This window comes from Thunnus thynnus, chromosome 21 (genome assembly GCF_963924715.1).
Source record: "Thunnus thynnus chromosome 21, fThuThy2.1, whole genome shotgun sequence".
Lineage (NCBI taxonomy): Eukaryota > Metazoa > Chordata > Actinopteri > Scombriformes > Scombridae > Thunnus > Thunnus thynnus.
Genome location: NC_089537.1, coordinates 8,742,263 through 8,762,562, shown reverse-complemented (window position 1 = coordinate 8,762,562; position 20,300 = coordinate 8,742,263). Strand labels below are relative to the sequence as shown.

Below are 20,300 nucleotides of genomic sequence, written 5' to 3'. Positions count from 1 at the left end.
GGCCCTGCAGAGCCCAGCAGCCATTTGTCTGATTGCTGTGACACTGGGCTTTGTCTTTGTTCTGTGACACACAGTTTCCTCCATTAGCCCAAATAATGGCCACGTACCTCTAGAGGCCTGCACAGACTTTGTCTAATGTCTTTATGGGTTTGGTGGAAAATAAAGGAATAGACTAAAAACACAGGGAGGAATGTCATAAGATTGTAAAATATATTTAAGGGCCACACTCTTTCAGGCAGTAACTGGTTTCCACTAATTTCACTGCAGTATAAAAACAGGTTTGCAGATGGTTCAAACTTGCATGAGGTAGGTCTTCCAGAACATTTTGTCACCGATTATGAACTCATCCTTTTCATGCATTCAAATGATTGCTTTTCAAACTGCAACCGTTTTAATTCAAGAGACAACATGTTACCCTTTTTCTTTGCTTCATTTTGCTGCAGTATAGTTAATGTGTTGCTTTTAGGCTTCACACCCTCAAATCATGGAAGTCAGAGTGCCCTTGAATGCATCACTGAGATTTTTTTGGCTCCCTCTTTTAACCACATTACCATGCGATTATAACATACTTTTGACTAGAAAATAAAGGTGACAAAATGCTCACTGGATGGATTACCTTTCTTTAATCAAAATTAAAGATGATATTCACTACACATAGAGATGAATTGAGAACATTGGCTACCTGGAAATGTCATTTTCCAAATAGAATTACAATAACTTCAGTGGTCACCACCTCCTCAGCATGGTTCAAAATTGAGAAGCTGTCCAGTTTTTTTTTTTTTTTCTGCGGTGTCCAGCCTGTGTTATTATGATGCAGGTGCATTAGCCTCACAGTCACTATCACACAGCCACATGCAGTCTTAGTATCACCTGCATAGGAGCCTTGGGAGGAGCTGTGACATAGAGGGTCAGTCTGTCACAGGATGGTCTGACACAGCTGTGGCAATCATGAACACTGTCACTGATATGGCCTCGGCTCATACATGCTGCAGTAAACCAGAATAAGTTATCATACATTTTCTATGATACAGATATTTAATGTGAAACAGATTGCGGACACTGTAGACACAAATGCCCCTTTTTCATTTCTTTGGTGACCCTCCATACTTAAATAAAGATCTCAAAAAAAGATCAAACCCTAAAGCGGCCTTGTATTTGAGTAGAATAAATCACACAGGGGGAGTTGAAGCAAAATATATGTAGCAAAGTCCTGGTGAGTTAACCCGAGGTTTAAATCAACTCCCTTCTCTCTGAGAGGTATCACTGTTTGGAGAGAAGGAGATAGACAGATGTGAGAGATAAAGAGAGAGAAGGGGAGAGAGGTGTAGCGCCGTGTTTCAACTACTAAACTGCTGTGTAAATCTCTCCCCAGCTGGGTGGGGGAGAGGAAGCTCGAGGGTGGTGTAGGGTAGAGAGGGTGCTGGAGCGAGGGGAGAGGGCCAACGCATAGCGCTTTGTTCTGCTCCCCAGCTTATCCCAATCTGGAGAAATTCACCAAATGTAGGAGATAGATTGGTGCTCCACAGAGGCCTCGTGAAATAACCTTCACTCCCTGATCCACACCGGGATACAGGGAGGAAAGGAGGTGCGTAAAGGAAGAAAAACGGGGTATAGCTGAGGTTGGATGGTGCTGGGGGCCTCTGGAAGACCCGTGTGCGTGCTTAACTCTACTCTTTGCAAGGCAAGGGTCCTTACTCTGGCGTGCAATTTGTTAAGATTGACTTGGCTCGGTAAATGTCTTGCAGATGCTGGTGTTCCATTAAGATATTTTGTGTGACTTATGGAGAAGGAAGGCGGTGAAAGAGGTAACTGCAAGTTACTTGGAGCGCAGCCTGCATCTCGATCTTCATCATTCTGGTTTCTGACTTCTAGACTAAAATCAGGACTTCTTACTGTATATTATTTCAAATAAATGTCTTGCAAATGGATATGTATTTTCCACGGGATAGTCATCTGTAAAAATCTCGGCTTGGATAAGCTTGGCAGCAAAATGTTACACGTCATGTGCGTGTTTATGAGGATAGTGAACTCTTGTCGAATGCAAAAACAAAATTCTTATGTACTTAACGTTGTTATAAATATTAGCACAAAGAGATAACCTGCTTGAACGTCAAGTCCCAGTGCAAATATGCATAGACATGTAGAACCATGAAGAGAAAGGATGGGCATTGACCGACTTGTTCAGTCTAGACAAACAAATTACTTCTGACAGCGAGTAGCGATGGAATGTATACTTGAACAGAGAGCCTGTTATCGCGCATAGCTGACGTTTCTCTTTTTGCCACTCACTTTCTCTTCTCTGTTCGGGTTTTTCTTTTCCACCATGTTAATTACTTTTACCCACAGAAAGAGTGTGTTTGAGGGTGTGAGAGCAGTTAAACAGGAGAGACAGAGAAAGCAAAAAACAGAAGAGGACACAGCGGAAGAGAGGAAGAAAAAAAAAATCTATTGATTTACTGAGGAAGGGCAGAGTGTGATCTGCCAGGCTTGCGTATATGATGAATGGCAGAGAGATTGGCAAGCCAACACTTAACATTCTTCTGTTATTTAACCTCTCTGCTTGCTTTCTTCTCCCCTCTTCTTACCATTGCTCTTTGTGAATAAAGGCCTGTTTTTATCTTTCTCTGTTCTAGTGCCCAAGCATTGCATACAGTAGAGAAAGCTCTGCACAGCAAGAACATTAGGCTAATTTATACAGCGGTAATTAGGCCATTAGACCTGAAACAATCTGGGACCCGTAATTAAGCAAAGCGCTCCAAAAGTCAACAGCAACTCCCATTGAGCTTAGCTAAACAGTCTCCGAAAGTGTTATTTACATGTCCAAACAGCTTGAGGTCTCAGTGTAAGCAAACATGATGAGAGACGGGGTGTGAAGGGATTGATCAGAAGGGGGAATTCGCCTTCATGAGAGAGCCAGCCTCCGAACTATTCCCACTGATCTGAATCTGCATGGGGCTTCTTCATTTCCATCTCCTGCCAGCCAGATAATGATGAGATGTTCAGTGTCACGTAGCTGGAGGAAAGCGGGATCACCACATCACATAGTTCAGACCCATACTAAATACTTGCAGTCATGCTTGTCTGCAGATGTCATGCCTATAATTACCAAGAGGAAAATTCCCTCAGATACACTTAGACTGAAATTTTGTGCACTACGGGAGTTATTTTGTGACAAGGTGTAATTTTATTTTTATGATGGTGGACTGATGAGGATTTCTCAAAAGGGAGTACAAACCAGTGAGTTCAGCAGAAAGCTTTTCATTCTGAGCTACTGACATCAAAACCTGATGGTGAAAAAACTATTAAGCTTAACTGTTGCTATGCTGTGAGTTAGTTTTGATTTTATCTAATGTTTACTTTGGAATACTGGATAGCTTTACCACTTGGCATCCTCATAATTATTCAAATAAAACAACCTGAGACATACACAAGACATGATAAGGGTTTGCAAGCACTAGAGTGTTGCTTCATTTTAAGGGGTCATAATGTAAAAAGGTTTGGAACCACTGCTGTAAGTCCCTCAAGGTGACTTCTTGAAGAGTTAAGTACAAAAACCCCAGTAACAAAATGAGGCCATAACTGCTTTGTCCTTTCTTGTACAGTAAAGTCATGTACATGTGCTTGTATTCACTCCCAGAAGGGAGCGACACGAGTTGCACACACGTGCACACACGTGCACTTGCAAACAGGCAAAGTCTTGAGCATCTTTCACGCACTCTGCAAAGTGTTGCAGAGTTATGGTGTAACTGCAGACCTCGCTGCAGACGAGCGTGCCTTAGCAGTGAGATCATGAGCGGGGAGAGAGGTGGCATAATGAAATCTGGCAGTCACAGCCCCTGCACAGGCTTCATATGTTCCACATTAGCAATTCACAAACCTCGGGAGCAGGCCCCAGCAGCCCTTTTCTCACTCCGCCTTAGTCGCTTATGACAATCTGTCACTGGCTCTTTGTGCTCTTGCAGCGGAGCGTCGATGAGAAGTGCAGTGTTTATGGAAGAGTGTTTCGTCCTCGGCTGCGGGTGACACTCCGTTAGAGCAGAGTCAGTGAACCTTCACCAGAGGAGAGGAGGAGCCCAGGTTTAGCCGTCAAGACAATAAACACACAATGCTGAGTTGACAACAAAAGAGAAAGAAGAGAAATTGTTTGCGTATTATCAAAACCCAAATCAAAATTGTGAGTGACAGCCAAAATTCTCTTAAAGTACCACACCACATAGGTTCCAAAGCACAGAGAAGATCCTTTGTGGTAAAACTTTCATTATGAAAGGAGATTAACCAATAAGGATATTGCAAATGATGTGCTTTAGGCTTTATCCTCTTCTTGTCCTCCCCCTTCTTTTGAAATTATTCAAGTGTCCAATAAAGGACAAGGCAATTACCATCCTCTCTTTAATGAAGGGGAAGCTGGCTTTTGGTCCTGAGCATGGTGTGTTTGTGTTGAATTAGAATTAATGAGCCTGGTCAAAGTTTGCCTCTAATTGCCCTTTCATTAAGACCCATTTGTAATCATGTCTTAATGACTTCCATCCCTTTTCCCAAAAGAAGAAAAAAAAAAAGGAAATATAAACAAAAAATGAAAACTGCTGCTCTAAAAAGTTGCACCAGAGTCATTATAATGTTCGAGAAGAAACATTATGATGAAAAATGTTAGATATTTCAAAAGATGGTTTTCAGGGATCCTGGATTCCTGACTTTCAGCGTATGATTGGCTGAGATGATTTCTTTAATCCCTCTCACTTTCTTTGCCAGTGGCGGTGGCCGTGCAGCCGGGACAAAACCGGCGTGATTACACTTTCCGTAGGAATGCTGGAGCTGCTGTGGTGTGTGGCCGCAGTGGGAAGGTAAAAACTGCGATGCGTCAGTTGGCTTCCTATGTGCCTTCCAGCTGTATTCTGTATTAGAGAACGAGAATACCCCTGAATATCCAGAAGAGCAGGGGCAATTTAGTCCCGGAGTAAACAGTAAGGAGTCCCTACAGGAAACACTGGAGATGGATTGCAGGATGGAGACTCTCTCCCCCTCTCTCCTTCGCCCTCTGTTCTTTGCGACTGTATACATTCCCTCCAGTGACACAGGCCTGTTTGCCTTGCTAATGGAGAGCTGTGCTGGCGTAAAAGAGGTGGCAGGCTCTATTTAGATAGGGCCACGGTAAAGTAAACTTCTGAGTTGGATTTAAATAAACCTCGGTGGAACGGTTTGCCATGCGGCAAAGTCATGGGCCACAGCGAGAGGAGGGAGGGAGGGAAGGAGGGAGGCAGTGAGGGAGGAGCAAGAAAAAAAGGGTCCAGGCTTGGCAGAGAGCTGTGGTTAGTGAGGAGCTCCAGAGACATAAACATAGAGGGGATCTGGGTAATTCAGGGAGGAGTGGCGGATGTGGGAATGAAGGTGTGTTTTGCCGGGGTGAAGGGGTGGAGTCTTTAAAATGATTTTGCAGTTTGTAACCTCTACAGCCACCCCCACTGCCTAACAGGACAAGAGGTTAGAATGAAACTCCTGCAATGTGGGCAGGGAGCAGTAAGATTAGAGAACATGAAGCTTTTACTCCCATCAAGCTCGAACACAGTACACACACACCCCGGTAAACCTGAAGGTTCATTTCCGACTCTTGACAGCCGAGGGCCGACAGCCCAGGAGTGGAGCTGCGGAGAGTAAACAAAGCAGATTCTGCCCTTGTCTACCACCAGCCCATCCCTCCCTCCCTCCCTCCCCCAGCAGCTCTGGAATCAGCCGAGGTGAGCCAAGCCAAAACTGAGTCATCAGGAGGAAACTATCAAACAGACAGAGATGAAGGGGTCAGATACTTGCCAGAGCTGTATGGAGGAGGATTTTACCGCTTATCTCTGCTATTGTGAAAACAGTATGAAAACCCCTGAATAGTTTGTAAAAGTTTTCACTCGTCAAGCACATCACACCATTGCTGTTTAAGCAAACTTTAATTCGCTCTGATGATGCTCGGAATAATAATTCAGGGCAGGTCTGTGCAAGTTAGTGATAAACGAGAGGTAATTAGATAATAGAGACCTTTAATGATACTTAATGTAACACCAGCAGTCTTGTTGAGCAGCATATAATATAAAGGTTTTAAAGTGAATTTGTAGGGCTGTCCTGGATTTAGGAGTGTTTTGTGTCATGGATTGATTTCTCTTGATTCTGTTTGTTCTTGTGACTGCTTATTTTGGGGCCCCCTTAAAAAATAAGATGATACATTTCAAGGGTTAGATACTATTATATTAAATAGGACTAATTTGGACCTGTCTTGCAGCTGTTATCGTGACAGCTGCAAGAGATCAAAAGTGTGCCATCAACTGACAAGAGTAGTCCAGATACAGGTTGATACAGGTTTCTGGGGCATCATTGCAGACAAACAAGTTACCGGTGTTTGGGTCTTAAGCAGAATACAACAGGGCTGGCAGTACTGTTACACATTAAATAGTGCGAGCGATTAAATGTTTAAGACTTAAAGGGACACACCACCAATTTAACGTGTCAAAGTCAATTTACTAGTCACAGGGAGTATTACTCTGCCTGTGAAAACAGCTGTATAATGTTGTAGCCAGGTGTCTCAGCTTGGAGACTACAAATGTTTAACAGAGAGTCTGTGTTAGAGACTGAGGGTGTTGAGTTTGCCAAGCAGGGAGGGCCAAATGAAAGACGCTACCGAGTTGTATATGGGACGTGTAGGATCCAGTGTCTTTAGAGCTTGGCCTATAACAGAGATTAAAAGTCAGGATATCTGTGGTTTATGATGTTTTTCACAATCCTATTTTTAATTTGTCTCTTGGAAAGCCACCCAACTTTGTGGAAGTGACTTGTTAGCTTGTTAGCTTAGATCGGCCGCTAACTTAATAACTTAACACAGTTTATTCAAAAGATGTATTTGTACAAGCGACTCCTGTCTCTTACATAACTGTCTGCAAACCATTGCTCTTTTGTGGGGGAGTTTTTACTCTTTTTTTTTTTTTAAATATATATTTTTTTGGGCCATTTTAAGCCTTTATTGGATAGATGACAGGATATAAGAGGAGAGAAAGACAGGGAATGACATGCAACAAAGGTCCGCTGCTGGATTTGAACCATGGACGTTGCAGTTATGTGTCATGTGTCTTAACCAGTGGCTTACAGGGGCGCGCCAAGAAGAGTTTTTACTCAGATAGAGTATATTGAATAAAAGTGAATCCTGCAACACAGCTAATATCGGCTTCCTCCATTTTTGGACTCTTCAGCTCTCCATCCCCTAAAAGGATTGCACTGTCAGGACTGCTTGCTATTGGTCAGCAGCACAAATTTTGCAAGTTCCCCAAAGTTGCACTCGAAAAAATTTGCACGGATTTTCTTCATCCCCTTCAGCAAATCCACTGATTCCAACAATTCCCTTGTAATCAATAAAAAATGTAGCTGTTTAAATCCTGGTGTGACCAGGGCTTAATGCTGCAAGACCTCAAGCAACACCTGAACTGATCCCCCTCTTAATTGTAGCTGTGCTGGCCCAAGCTGGCAGCGATCATCACGATGAATGAATGAATGATGAGGTAAGCAGACCTGGGAGTTGCAGGGCAATCAACACCTGCTGCGTTGCCCAGCGATGTAGCTGCGTTTGGCATGGACCAAACACTTGTAGAGCTGTTGGGCACCCTGCTGTTTGGCCATCTGCCCTCTTGGCATACGCTGACAGATGTTTACAAGCAAAAAACACATAGCTAGCAGCATCAGAGACTTGCTGCGCGAAGGTACGCAGATGTTGACATATGCCTTGCCTCGGGGTGGTGATACAGAACTTGGCAATGGTCTCAGTAACAAAGTGACATGTGTTTCTGGCAGGGAGGTGTTTGTACAGTATGTGAATGAAGAGGTGATTAATTTGTTGTAAAAAAAAAAGGATCTTGCAATAGTCATTTGTTGGCTCTGGCTTTCCGTACAAGTTTTAACCTATTTCAGTTTCACAACTTGACCCTCTGGTAGGCAGAATTTCAGCAAAATTCCCAACTATGGTTTTACACGTGGCAACTTGTCCGACAGTGGATGCACGGTTGCAACACGGAATTCCAGCTTCAAGATTATGGTGCGGAGTGCAGTTAAAGATAGTGTCAGCGATTCTAATCCAATATACTTTTTGTTGTTTGTAAATCCGTGAATATCTCCTCACACGGTCCGCTAGCTGTCCATTCTGTGTGTGCACTGAAAAAACAAAATCTAGTGTTCGTACACAACGCTGGCTCTGTCAATGGGCATTTAAACACAGTGGCTCAATCAGCAACGGGGGGGGGGGGGGGGGCGTTTGTGCTCGTGCACAGGACAAGGGGAGGTCATCAGAGCAGCTGTCTGTGTGAGGACATGACAGTCGACCCTCTCCGGCATTAGTTGAATGGTGGGAGAGAGAGGCCGTGGCCAATTCACATAGAAAGTGTTTTCTCACGGAACAGATACGCTTCCATTTTTATTAAATATATCAATCCACACTGAATCCGAGACAGTCTTATGAAGACCCCCCGTGTGTTTTTTTACACTCCGAGTCTGTTTCTGTTGCGTTAAGTGAAATGTAATCTGAGCAGGCAGCTGTTTAAATCACACAAATATCCCACTGCATATGTGTTTTCAACTTATTAACCGTATCCATGAATCAATAAATACAAACACTGTCCATTTCTTCCCCATGGAGCTGACATGCAAACTATTTTGGTTCAGTAAATTTCTGCTGTCAGTCAGTCTGGTGAAGGCAGTTTGTCCTCTCAGCTCTCCAGGAGCTGCAACTGACAGACGACAGAGACGCTGAACGCAGGTCGAGTGAGAAGCGAGGAGGCCGCAGAGAGGCGAAGAGTCTGAATGGACTGTTGTGCTCACATGAGACGAGATTGTTTTTCCGCTCGTGATTAAGTGTGAAAGGAATAGAAGTGACTCTACAGCTGACGCATCGCTTTGGATTCCACCATATTTCTCTTTTGGTCGTTGCCTTGGCAATGGGCAACCATTAATTTGTGGGGCGGAGCTTCTGAAGGAGCACAAAGGGAGGGGTGTAGTAGTTTGGGTAGGTTTGTGCAAGTTAGTGATAAACATATTTAGTTGAAACAGTCTTTCTCCAGAATAACTGACTCTACCTTTAAGGTTGGAAGAATATACGAATCCAGCCTGGTGGCAGCACAACAGTTTCTGCTTCAAGGGGTAAAAATAGAGAAAGGCTTGGAAGCTCATATTATGCAAATGTTTTAATGTTTTATCTGGAGGGGGGAAAAGAAGCCTCTCAATTCTTTCTGGCAGTTATGATAAAATGCTGTTTTTTTGTTCTCGTTTTGTACGTGTCATTGGTTGTACTTAAACGTTATCCCTTGTACAAAACCACATTATGCTTGTTTAAGTGAGAAAAATGCCATTTGGCTGCTTTTCTTATGGTTATTTATCACTGTTTATTTTTAGTTCTATCAGCCTTGAGACATTTACAAAGACTTCCTCAGCGAGCATTTTAGAGCAATGTGGCTTTTAGTTCAGTTCATTTAATGAGGTCTCATTTGGGCGGGTCTGCTGAAAGATAGCCATCAACCACTGCCTTTCATTCTAGCTGCTATTTAGATTAGCTGAGGAGGGAATTAATTCGAATGAAATATTTTATAGAGGAACCAGTGGTCCTACGAAATGTAAATAGCAAGATTTCAGTCATGAGTTGATCACATCTCATATTTCTTCTCTGTTTCTCTTTCTGTTATTCTCTACAGCCGCACCACAGTTCTTCCCGACCTTCCATCCTCCTGTGCCAATCGACGACAGACATACCCAGGGACGTTACATCTACGAGCCTTCTCCCGTGCCCCCTCTTCACGTGTAAGTCTCTCAAACCGGTCACACGCACGTGCACACACACAACCAAACAAAATACTGCTGATCATACCTGAGAACACGTTTGATTCAGCTGCATCACGCACATCAACGACGAGTCTGCCGTTAATGGCGATACGGATCGAGCTCCTGAACTTCCTTCCGCCTGTGGGTGTGGAGCATCCTCCTCATGGGTGCCGGGCTCCTCTCTTTGCCTTTTCAGGATCAAAGGCCACGGCCCTGTACGTGCGCAACATGATCCGCATGTCAGAGACACGCAAATGAACATGTGTCAGAGACATGGAAATGAGAGCAGGGTGAGGGGAGCCTGGGAGCGTGCGATTCTCACAAGAGCAGTGATCAAGCCCTGTCAAGAGAAGGAAGCAATGCCTCTGCTGACATCTACCCATCTCTGACAGACACAGATGGGCTCCTGACACATGAAATGTATACAACTAACCATCCCGCCCCATCCAATCACATCCATGCACAGGCAAATACGAAGTAAGGTAAAAACATGGCGTCATGCCTCATAAAAGAGTTGTAAGTGTTTATAAGCAGGTGAACTCTTATTACAGTTGTCTTGTATTTCCCTGGAGTGCTTCTAGCAGAGCTGACCAGGTCAGCAGAGAACTTCAAAGTCCTCCCTCAGCTCACCACTCACATACATTCGTGCACACGGTGCTCTTTTTTTCCCCCCTCACTCTTTTTAGTCACACTTTTTCCTCCCTTTCTGTCTCTTTTACTCTCTCCATCATTTGTATTCTTTGCGTCCAAACAGTGAGCACCACAAGGAGATGCTTCATCGTCCTTGCGCTGCTTGTTTTCTACCAGCAGACACGAAGGAAGCAATCACTGCGCGACGAGGACAAATTGGATGGGGCAGCTACTTGGGCCGCATTATGTTTGATATTCTTCATCATTATCAACTCCCCCCTTTCTCCTCCTCAGGAGTCATATCTCTCCCTTGCTGATGTGCCACTAAGCGTAATGAATTTTTTATGTCACCCTCCGCCTCCCCACCTCCGGCCCACCCCACCTCTCAACCCCTCGTCTCCTGCTCAGGGGGCTGAAGCAGAGAAAAAAAAAAAAAAAAAAAAGGAGGGAGAGAGGCGAGGAAATAAAAAAGGGAGGTGATTGATGCCCTGTGTCACTGCAAACAAAATGGCAAATATAATTTAGCATTTAGCTTATGCGGAGATAATGGGGTGAACATGCGCCGGCAACATAGGCTTGAACAAACAGCCTTGCTTGTTATCCGTCAGGAGCGCTTTGGTACGATCTGGAGCACAGTTTGGGGGTGGGGGTAGAGGGGGGGTGGGCGGGGTGAGGAGGGGTGGAGGGACTACACAGGCACAGGGAATTGAATTAAGGGGGAGAAGTTATGCAGCGCCGGTGTCTTCAGTCACTCTGTCCGGACAGGAGTTATCTGTGCGCTTGGTTTGCTGTCACCACAGACACGGCCGTGCTCTGCTATGCTACTTATGGTCTATTTATCCAAGCCATTAAGCATAGAGCTGTTTAATATGACACGCTATGCTGAGGGAAACTATTTGTCATTATTATAAGACAGCTGCTTAGCGGCCAGCCTTATTTAAATCAAGTATGCGAACTCACTGTCATACTCGCTATCTGTGAATTTACGTGGGTTTCATGCAGAAATGATCTCAACTACTTTTGAGTCTTTGCACAGGGAAGCAGCAATATTGCCTGCTTGATTAAAAAAGCAGCAGTGAATTCCTCAGTGAGTAGAGGCACTCATCAGTTGCGGTATTACAGCTGGGTCCAACCACCTGATGGCAAATTGGAGTTAATTATACTTCCAGGTTCAGCTTTGTGCAAGTTTTAGCTGTGGCTAAACTTTACGACCAGGAGACTGCGGCCGAAAAAATAAACCTCTCTGAGGATTTAAAAAGCGATGCATTCTGCTCGGTAATGTTGCTTGTAGCCAGCCCGAGCAAATAGAGGCAGTCAACGTATAGCTGTCGCTTCAGGGAAATGGAGGACAGGAGGCGGCTTATGGAGAAATATTGAATTGTTTTAAGACAAGTTCTCCTCGGTGAGCAGAATTAATCGTTATTAGCCCTCTCAAAGATATGCCTAAGTACACAGGGACTATTATTGCAGTACTTCCCCATGCAGCCTCTCATTACGGCCTGTAATTACAGTTGGGTTGGCCCTGCGGCAGTTCCATCAATCCAGCCAGCTTCCCCCGCCACGCACACGAGCCAGCCACCACTGGGCATCCGTGGCCGGAGAAAAACACCACGAAAAGCCCAGCAGCTTGTTTCCTCTCTGCCACAATGACACATCCACCATCCATACGTGGCAAATGAACAGAATCATATCCTATTACTGTGAGGGGCCTAATTGAAACATGTTTATTTATGGCCCCCGTTTTTAGACGAGGAGCAGGCGTTAACAGCGCAGCTAACGGGCTCCAGCGATATGAGGCGGTGGAATTAAATTAAAAGCTCATAAAATGAAATATGCTCTGTATTAGCTGTTTGACACTTAATTTGCCTTCAAATGAGCAGAGGAAATCACAAATTAACTGTCCTTTGTTTTTTTTTCCTCTTTACCTCACCTCCCCTATTAGGCAAGGGAGAGCGCAATTACAGACAGAGGCTAATCGTTTAGTTTATGAATTCTTGTGGGGAAGGTACCAATGTGCCATTCAATATTAAAGCCTCAGGGTCAGAAGGGGGAGTGGAGGCTTGCTTTACTGAGGAACTCGTATATTCACATGAAAGAACAGCACTTTACAAGAGTTTCAGTGGTTTGAACTGAAACCAATGCCAACTAACAACAAGCTTCTCAGCTTCTATGACTTTCCAACTTCAGCAAAACCTCAATGTCCTTCACTAAACCAGGACCAGAGATTTGTCTTTTTGGGCACTGAGGTTGGTGCTTTTTCTTCTGTATACTGTACCTCTGCTCTGGAAACAGCTGACCTCCAGCCTCACCAAAGAGAGAATTATCCCTTCCTGCTTCAAAGAAGACGCTTCCTACTTAAATAAACACATTGATCGGTGAAGAGCAGGCTCTCCGTGGGAGCTCTGGTCCCCTCTGCCACCACCATTGTGTGGGACTGGCTTAATAGGAGTTTGGGGGGAGGTTGGGGCCAAGAGAAGAGACCGCTCCTTTCATTCCAGCTTTATTGCCTGACCACGGTACACAGCAAAACAAAACAGCCCTCTCATGCGGCTCAGCGCCGGCTCACGGTCACCCGGAGACCACTCAGAACAAACAGAGGTATTCGTCACAAGTCAATTATCAGCATCAGAGTTTACTCTGGAGTCCCAGGCCCTCGTGCTGTGAATGGGGCCACTAAAACAACAAAACATTCTTATGGGATAAGCAATTGACTCACAACCTTTTGCGCAGTTACCGTATGTGGATTTAGGAAAGAATTAGTCAAAATGACAGAGTCAATTAAAGAGTTTGTAAAGTTGTAAAGCAAAAACAATGTCCTGATCTCTGATCTTTGCTTTCTCTCTGTTTGACTGTGTGTTTATGATGAATTATCTGTACAATATGTGCAATACGAAATGTTTTAGAAAATACATTAATGCCTAAAATTACTTAGAGCCACAAAATGAACATTTAAATTACATAGAAACTAAAGTAAAACATAAACTTACATTCACAATTCCTTCTCTACTTTTCATATCCCAACAAAACACACATATAAAAAGATTAAATATTATATATATATATATATATATGAGGAAACCTCTTAATACAAAACATGATCAGTTTGTCATTACTGTGTTAATGGTATTTTGATATATTTAAAAATATACAATCTAAGGCTCAAAGATGCCAAAAAAGTTTTGTATAAAAGAAAAGTGAATGTCTCAGTTTGACTCATGAATAAAGTCATGGACTGTATTTTCTGTCAGTGAGGAGGTAGAGTGCAGGTGTGAGCTGTGCGGGTGTGTTTCCGTGTTCCCAGCCTGTGTGGTTATTTCATTCAGGATTGTGTTTGTTCAGCTGCGGGCCCCGGCCTGACTGGAAGGTATTCTGGCAGTACCAGGGGAGAGCTGCACCATGTCTCTGTCATTGCTGCATAAGCACCAGCTTTGAAATGATAGTTAATAGCGACCAGGAAGGAGTTAATTGACTTCAAGGCTGTGTAGAGCTGTTGCTTCAGAAGCGTTGTTTTATCTAAAGAGTGCAACGTGGTACCAAAACCGACTGAATCACCTTTTTAACCTCAAAATACCTCATGAGCCAGTTAATTCTTCATTCCAATTTTAGTTTCTGTTGGCAGGATTCTCACAAATTTCTTACAGTTTCCCTGCATTAACTCTCACACGCTTCCTCTCGCTGTCCTCTGCCTTTGGCAGATAGAGGATGTTTTTTTTTTTTCTCTTTTTTTTTTAAAGATGTGTGCCGTGTTGTTTTTGTTATTTACATAAAATGTTGTCAGAGCGCCCAATCTGGGCATAGAGGAGCGGCGTGGTGCTTAGCATAAAGACCAGGGTCTTATCTCAACACCTCCTTCCAGATGGGACGAGGCCGAGCATTGCAATACACACACACACAAACACAGACATACACACACACACATACTGGTAAACAATGGAAAGACAAAAGGGCCTAGTGTAGTTTATGTAGGAGAGGAAAATGTTTGTGGAGCGTACTGATTCATCAGTAGTTGTTTATGGTGTGATTTGCTGTGTCAAGGCCTCATTTAATAGTTGATTTGATCAGTTTCAGGCCATACGTCATCACATTTTTTCATCATTATTGTTTGCATTTCATTAAAAATAAAACACAGTAGTTAGAATTTGTAACTATATATATTTTTTGAGATATGACAGCAACATATTTTATTTTATTTTTAGTAAAATGACTAAAAAATCATAGCCAGTTTGAGTATTTGCCATTAATATTCACATTTGAATATTGTCTAGACTAAAACAGAATGTGAAGTGGAGCCATAAATTACATTAAGAATTAATGATTATTTCACATTGCATCTGATAATCTCTGTCCAGATATGGCTGCTGTCACTGAAAAGCAGCAGGGAAAGACGAAGGCCACTTTTTCATCTTCCTCTCTAACTGTCCAAAACCCGTTCTGTGTGACTTCATAGGTCACCCCTCTCTGGTGCAGTCAGTGGTTACCCCTCCATCCTCCCCCCCCCCCCGCCGTCTCTCACCCCTCCTGCTCCTCCACCTCCTCCCTCTTTAATACTTTCTCTATGGAGTAAGTCGGGGGGACAGGCGGTCACGCAGTAGCTGGCTTCATGATTAATGGTGTTTATTCTTGACAGAAGGCTCCTTTATTTATCTGCATTGCAGTTTCACTGATACTATCAGTCACCTGAATGAAAAATATTCAGTCATACCAATTTTGCAGTATAATTGAGTAGAGTCACTTCCTTTCAGTTTTTTCCCCCCTCGCTCTCCTCTCCCACTCTATCTGGCAGCCTTATCATCGCCACAGTAATTTTCGCACTGCGTTGTTTGATATGGAGAGGCTGGCTTTAGCCGCATTTGACATAAAGCCTCTTCAATTTTCACTGGAGGAAAAAAAAAAAAAAGGGAAGAAAGAAAGTTATGCACCACTCTGTGAAAATGTGCAAGGAGGGGAAAGTATCTTTCTCTTTTTTTTTTTTTTTCTGAGGCAATTTCAGGATTTAGAGAGAAAAGGAGATAAATGCCTAAGCAGAAATGTGGGCAGATTGAAGTTACAGTATATCTATTTTTTTTGTAATACACCAGTTTCAGAACCCTAAATGGGCAGTGTAGTCTTTTTTTTTTTTTTTTTCTTATTCAGCCTGTGCACAGGACCGTGATATTTTGAAGGCACCTGTGTATTTTGAGAGTGATGGATCCAGCAGGTTGGGAGAAAAAAAAAAAAGAAAAAAGAAAAAACGAGTTTGGCACAGCAGATATTTGACAAGGCCTGTAAAGGTTTAAGGGTTGAGTCATTACCTGTGGAGATCTGTTAAGACATGTTCCAAAACTCTACTTACCAGGCTAGGATTACCTACGCTGAGGCTGCTCCCGCCGCTGTGTGTATATTTGTATTTCTCCCTAGTTATTAAATATCACATGCATTTTTTATGGAGGGGTTTTTTTTTTCTGCTCCTTGCTAAATGGTTTTTGACTGAGTATGTCTTAAAGGCAAATGGTAATCTCAACTAAAGAAAAGAATTCATAGTATTTCTAATCTACAAATTATTCAGTACAAAATCAAATCCTGTCTGATTATTTATTCAACAAATATTTCCTGTTCTTTGTAATTTCTGCTGTTGAAATAGGTGGAATTTAATTTTAGGGTCCATTGAAAATATCTTACATTTCGATAAAAGAGGAATACATTAATCTCCAATACAAGGCCGGTGAATTTGCACATGTAACACATTAGTGGATTTGATTTTCTATACACAAGTCATTTGCCCCCTCTTCATGTTTGAGATCTCAATTTGTAGCTCTCCCATGGAGCACAATGGAATACCAGGTCTGAGGGGAAGAGATAACAGGCAGGTGCCAACAGCTCTGCGCTAATGTGTGTGTGTGTGTGTGTTCGTGTGTGTGTGTGTGTGTGTGTGTGTGTTGTGTAAGCATGGATGCACACACACACACACACACACACACATTTTCAATATTTTCTTGTCAGTGTTAAGAGTGTCAGTTGCAATCTTAGCACATTTGATTTGTGTTTGCTATATTTATTTATATTTCTTTTAAAATACAGTATGAATCAAGCAAAATTCAATTCAAATAGATTTATTTGCTATCAGGCTCTTACATGTCACGCTACTTATTTCATCTAAGGCATTTAATAATGTATTATTTGCAGAATAAGGCTTTTATTTAAACATTTAAGTAATTACAAGCTGCTGCATTTAAATATTATTTTCACTATAGATTAATTTGATGATTATATCCCGGATTAATCATTTTGTCTATAAAATGTCAGCAGTGTATAGTGAAAAATTCCCATCACTGTTTAACCAGAGGTATCATATTCATATATAGCTTTTTTTAAAAATCCAACCATCAGTAAAAACCTCAAATAGTCAGTTTATAATGATATATGAAACAGAGAATGTTTGGTTTTAGCTCAAAAAAATGACATTGAACAATTAATCAATTATCAAAATAGATGCAGATTAATTTCCTGGTGATCGACTTAATCGACTAATTGTTTCAGCTGTAATCACAAATGTGAACTGCAACACTCCAGCAACTGTAAAAATAGTGACACCACGTTAATAAAGAGCACATAAGTAAGAGACTACAGTTCTTAGTGGCTTTGATGATAACTTATTTGATGGGTGTGGCAAACTGTCACTTTTATGAGCCGTGCCGGTTCTTAATTGGCTTTGTAAAGGACCCTCCTCTCATTGGTGGGGAGCTATTATAGAACAGCAGTGACTGTCAAGGTATTACCCAGCGCTGGCAACCCGCCGCCTCACATTGTCTTCACCACCTCAGGCAGCCGCTGTTCTTATGTAGGCTTCTCATCACAAATAGTAGTTAGAGTAGCTTCCTTTTTAAAAATGTCAGTTAAAGGGATAGTTCACATTATTTGAAGTGGGGGGTTGTATGAGATACTTATTCATAGTCACTGTATTACCTGCAGTTGATGGCGGTCGGCACACCCCCGGTGCCGCAACAGCACTTTCTGACCCAAACAGCTGATCTACAACGTAACACAGCGTGCAGCATGCGTAGGGATATGGAAGTTCTACTGTTGAGATAATATAGTTCCTAAGGAAAAGGCTGTCTGATGGCAAGGTAAATATAGTGCACACTTAAACTGATATGGATTTTTTTAGGTTTGTCTTTATGGTACGGACCGCCATCTACTGCAGTGTCTCATACAACCCTATTTAAAAAAAAATAAAATCTGAACTATCCCTTTAAAATGCCTAGTCTGCAATTAGAGAAAATGCTGTTTTTAGGAAGGAAATATTTTTGTACAATTCTCAGTTTTTAGTTCAAATATGTCATGCTGGAACAGAAGAAATTAAGAGTCACTTTTCACCATTTTTGACTCAGCCTTGTGCCCTACAGACGTCATGCTGTAGCAGTGTAGAAATGTGGAATTTCCATTACTCTGATCTCTGGGCTCTGGGCTCCAGACCCTGCGATCCCACTCTGGGGGCCAGTTACATCAAGTAACAAGACCAGGGGAACAGGATCATAAATCCTCTCCAACTCTCCTCATTTTCCATCCTCCCTCTGTCCCTCCCTTTCCTCCCTCTCTCGCCTTCACTTCCATCTCTTTCATGTCCATCTCTTACTGCGTTCGGTAAATGATTCGGGCAACCTAAATGCAACAATTTAAAACATTACCACATGTTGGTTTTAAAATGCCTTTAGTCTGGTTAAGGTTCTGCTAAAGACCATTGACAGTTTTAATGTCTTTTCTCCCTGTTTCTGTTTATCTCCTACATCACAGAAAATTTCACTCCTTTTACACCCTCTCCTCACCAATGAAAATTAATTCATATCACATAAAGCGATTCTTTTCTCTCAGCCCTTCGTTATCTCCCTTATCAGATGTGGCGTCCATTACATCTGAAAGCGTGATAAAGAATGGTTTCATAATGTCGTTTGGGATGAGCCAAAAAGAAGCCCTTCACTGCTTTTGTCTCCCATGATACCTCACTTTTTTTTTTTTTTTTTTTTGAGAGGGAGTCAGCTTGTGAAGATTTTTTTTTGTTTTTTTCTCCCCCGTGAGCATTCAGCGGGAGCTGCACAAATATGCGCAGTCATGCACGCAGCTGCAGGATGACCGCACTATTCTTATGAATGTCCACTATTTCTTTGACCTTTTTTTTTTTTTTTTTTACCAAATTTGGGATTAGAGTTTATTTAAATGGTTTAAATAAAGCTGGGAAACTTTTTGTTTTTGTTCCTTAGAACCAAAATAATAATAATAAAAAAATTCCCAAAGCAGGCGTATTAGGAGTTCCTCCCATTCATATCAGTTTTTTTTTTCACTTATATTGCAGGTTTGTGAAACATCCTCCTCTGGGTATATCCAAAATTTCCACCAGTCTGTCTTTAAGCCTCCCAAAGCTTCATCAAGCCTGAGCTTGGCACCACCACGCACTCAGCCCCTTCATGATTAAATATCAAGGAACTCCACTTGACATTTTATTAGTCCAACAAGATGGATGAAATGGCCAGAATAAAGTAGGCTGTGTCTGTTCACTTTCCCAACAGCGCTTGCCTTTCTTCTGTCCGGCTTTCCCTTCTCTCCTCTACAAGAAGTATGTATTAGGAAAACGTGATGGATTTCATTCTGCAAAGGAGATTTTCAGCGCAGAGAAGGAAACATATATTTTTGTGTCTTGTACCTGATGCTCCTGTTCCCCTTCCCTCTGTGTCTCTCGCTCCCTCCCCTCCTTTTTCCTCCCGACCCCCCCCCTTTTTTTTTTTTCTCTGTTGTTCTACCTCAGATCTCTGTCTGAAGGATTAACCATCTCCAGCAGTGTGTCTCTGCTGTCTTGTAGCGCTGTGTATTGTTTGTGATTTGCTCAGGCCCATCCGTGCGGCTGCTCATTTCAGCAGCCCAGTGTGACGTGGTGAATTGAGGGGGGATCATGCGGAGCCGTCTCACGGATCCACGCCGCTCCTCGCAGCCCTGGGCCACACTCATTCTCCTCACCTCCCCTCACCTGAGATGGGCTGCAGACGCGCACGCTCATTACCTGACTTGTCGGGTAGCGAAGGCGATGGGGTGTGGAACCTGAACCCTGTTTGGCTGCAGGCGTCAGCTGAGTTTCTGTGTAAAGGCGTCAGGGCCATCGAGACACTACTTGAGAGGAAAAGGAAAGATAGATGTGCTTCCTTCCTGTTTTCAGAAGTTTAACACTTCAACACCCAGGAGTTCTCTCCTGTCTCCTCTCTAGCCCGAGGCATGCTAGGAGAACTCAAAACACTGACTGAGAGCAGGACTACTTCCACCTGTGCTAACTCTCCTGATGTTTAAAAAAAAAAAAAAACAACAAAAAAACTGCAATCAAGTAATTTGCAGCGAGCAGAGATGAAGGTGAAATGTTCCATGCACATTGCTCTATTTGCAAAAGGGAAAAATCAAGCATGAGAGAGGACCAAAGAGGAAAAAAAAAAGCAACAAGAAAATATTTTTTGGTCTCATGTTTGTTCCCTGATTCCAGCCCCCTTGAAATTACAGGAAAAAAGGCAGGCTCATTTTGTGTAATTTCACTTTCATGTTTTCATTTTCTTGCTATACACTCTGTTGATTCGTTTTGGTAGACATTCTTATCTCGATGGCTTAAATTACATTTAATTGCAGTGTGGAAAAATGGTTTTTGAAACAGCCTGCAAAAACAAAACAACAAACCCTGCTGCGTGGCAAAGCAGAACATAAACTTCTCGAGACGGCGATTGTGTTCGCTTGTAATTCGGAACCTGCACGACGAGTGGTGAGAAGATATGATTCTGTCCTTTTTTTGATAAACCGTAATCCTCTGGCTTTGTCGAAGTGCAAGGAGCGCG

The 20,300-nt window shown here is 42.7% G+C and overlaps 1 protein-coding gene across 1 annotated transcript in view; it reads left to right on the top strand.

The window, feature by feature from the left end:
* gli3 (GLI family zinc finger 3) overlaps positions 1-20,300 on the top strand; it is a 95,895-nt gene that overhangs the window by 42,196 nt on the left and 33,399 nt on the right. Inside the window, exon 4 of the mRNA XM_067578755.1 lies at positions 9,705-9,810. Coding sequence (XP_067434856.1) covers positions 9,705-9,810 — 106 coding nt within the window. The remainder of the gene's footprint in view (positions 1-9,704; positions 9,811-20,300) is intronic.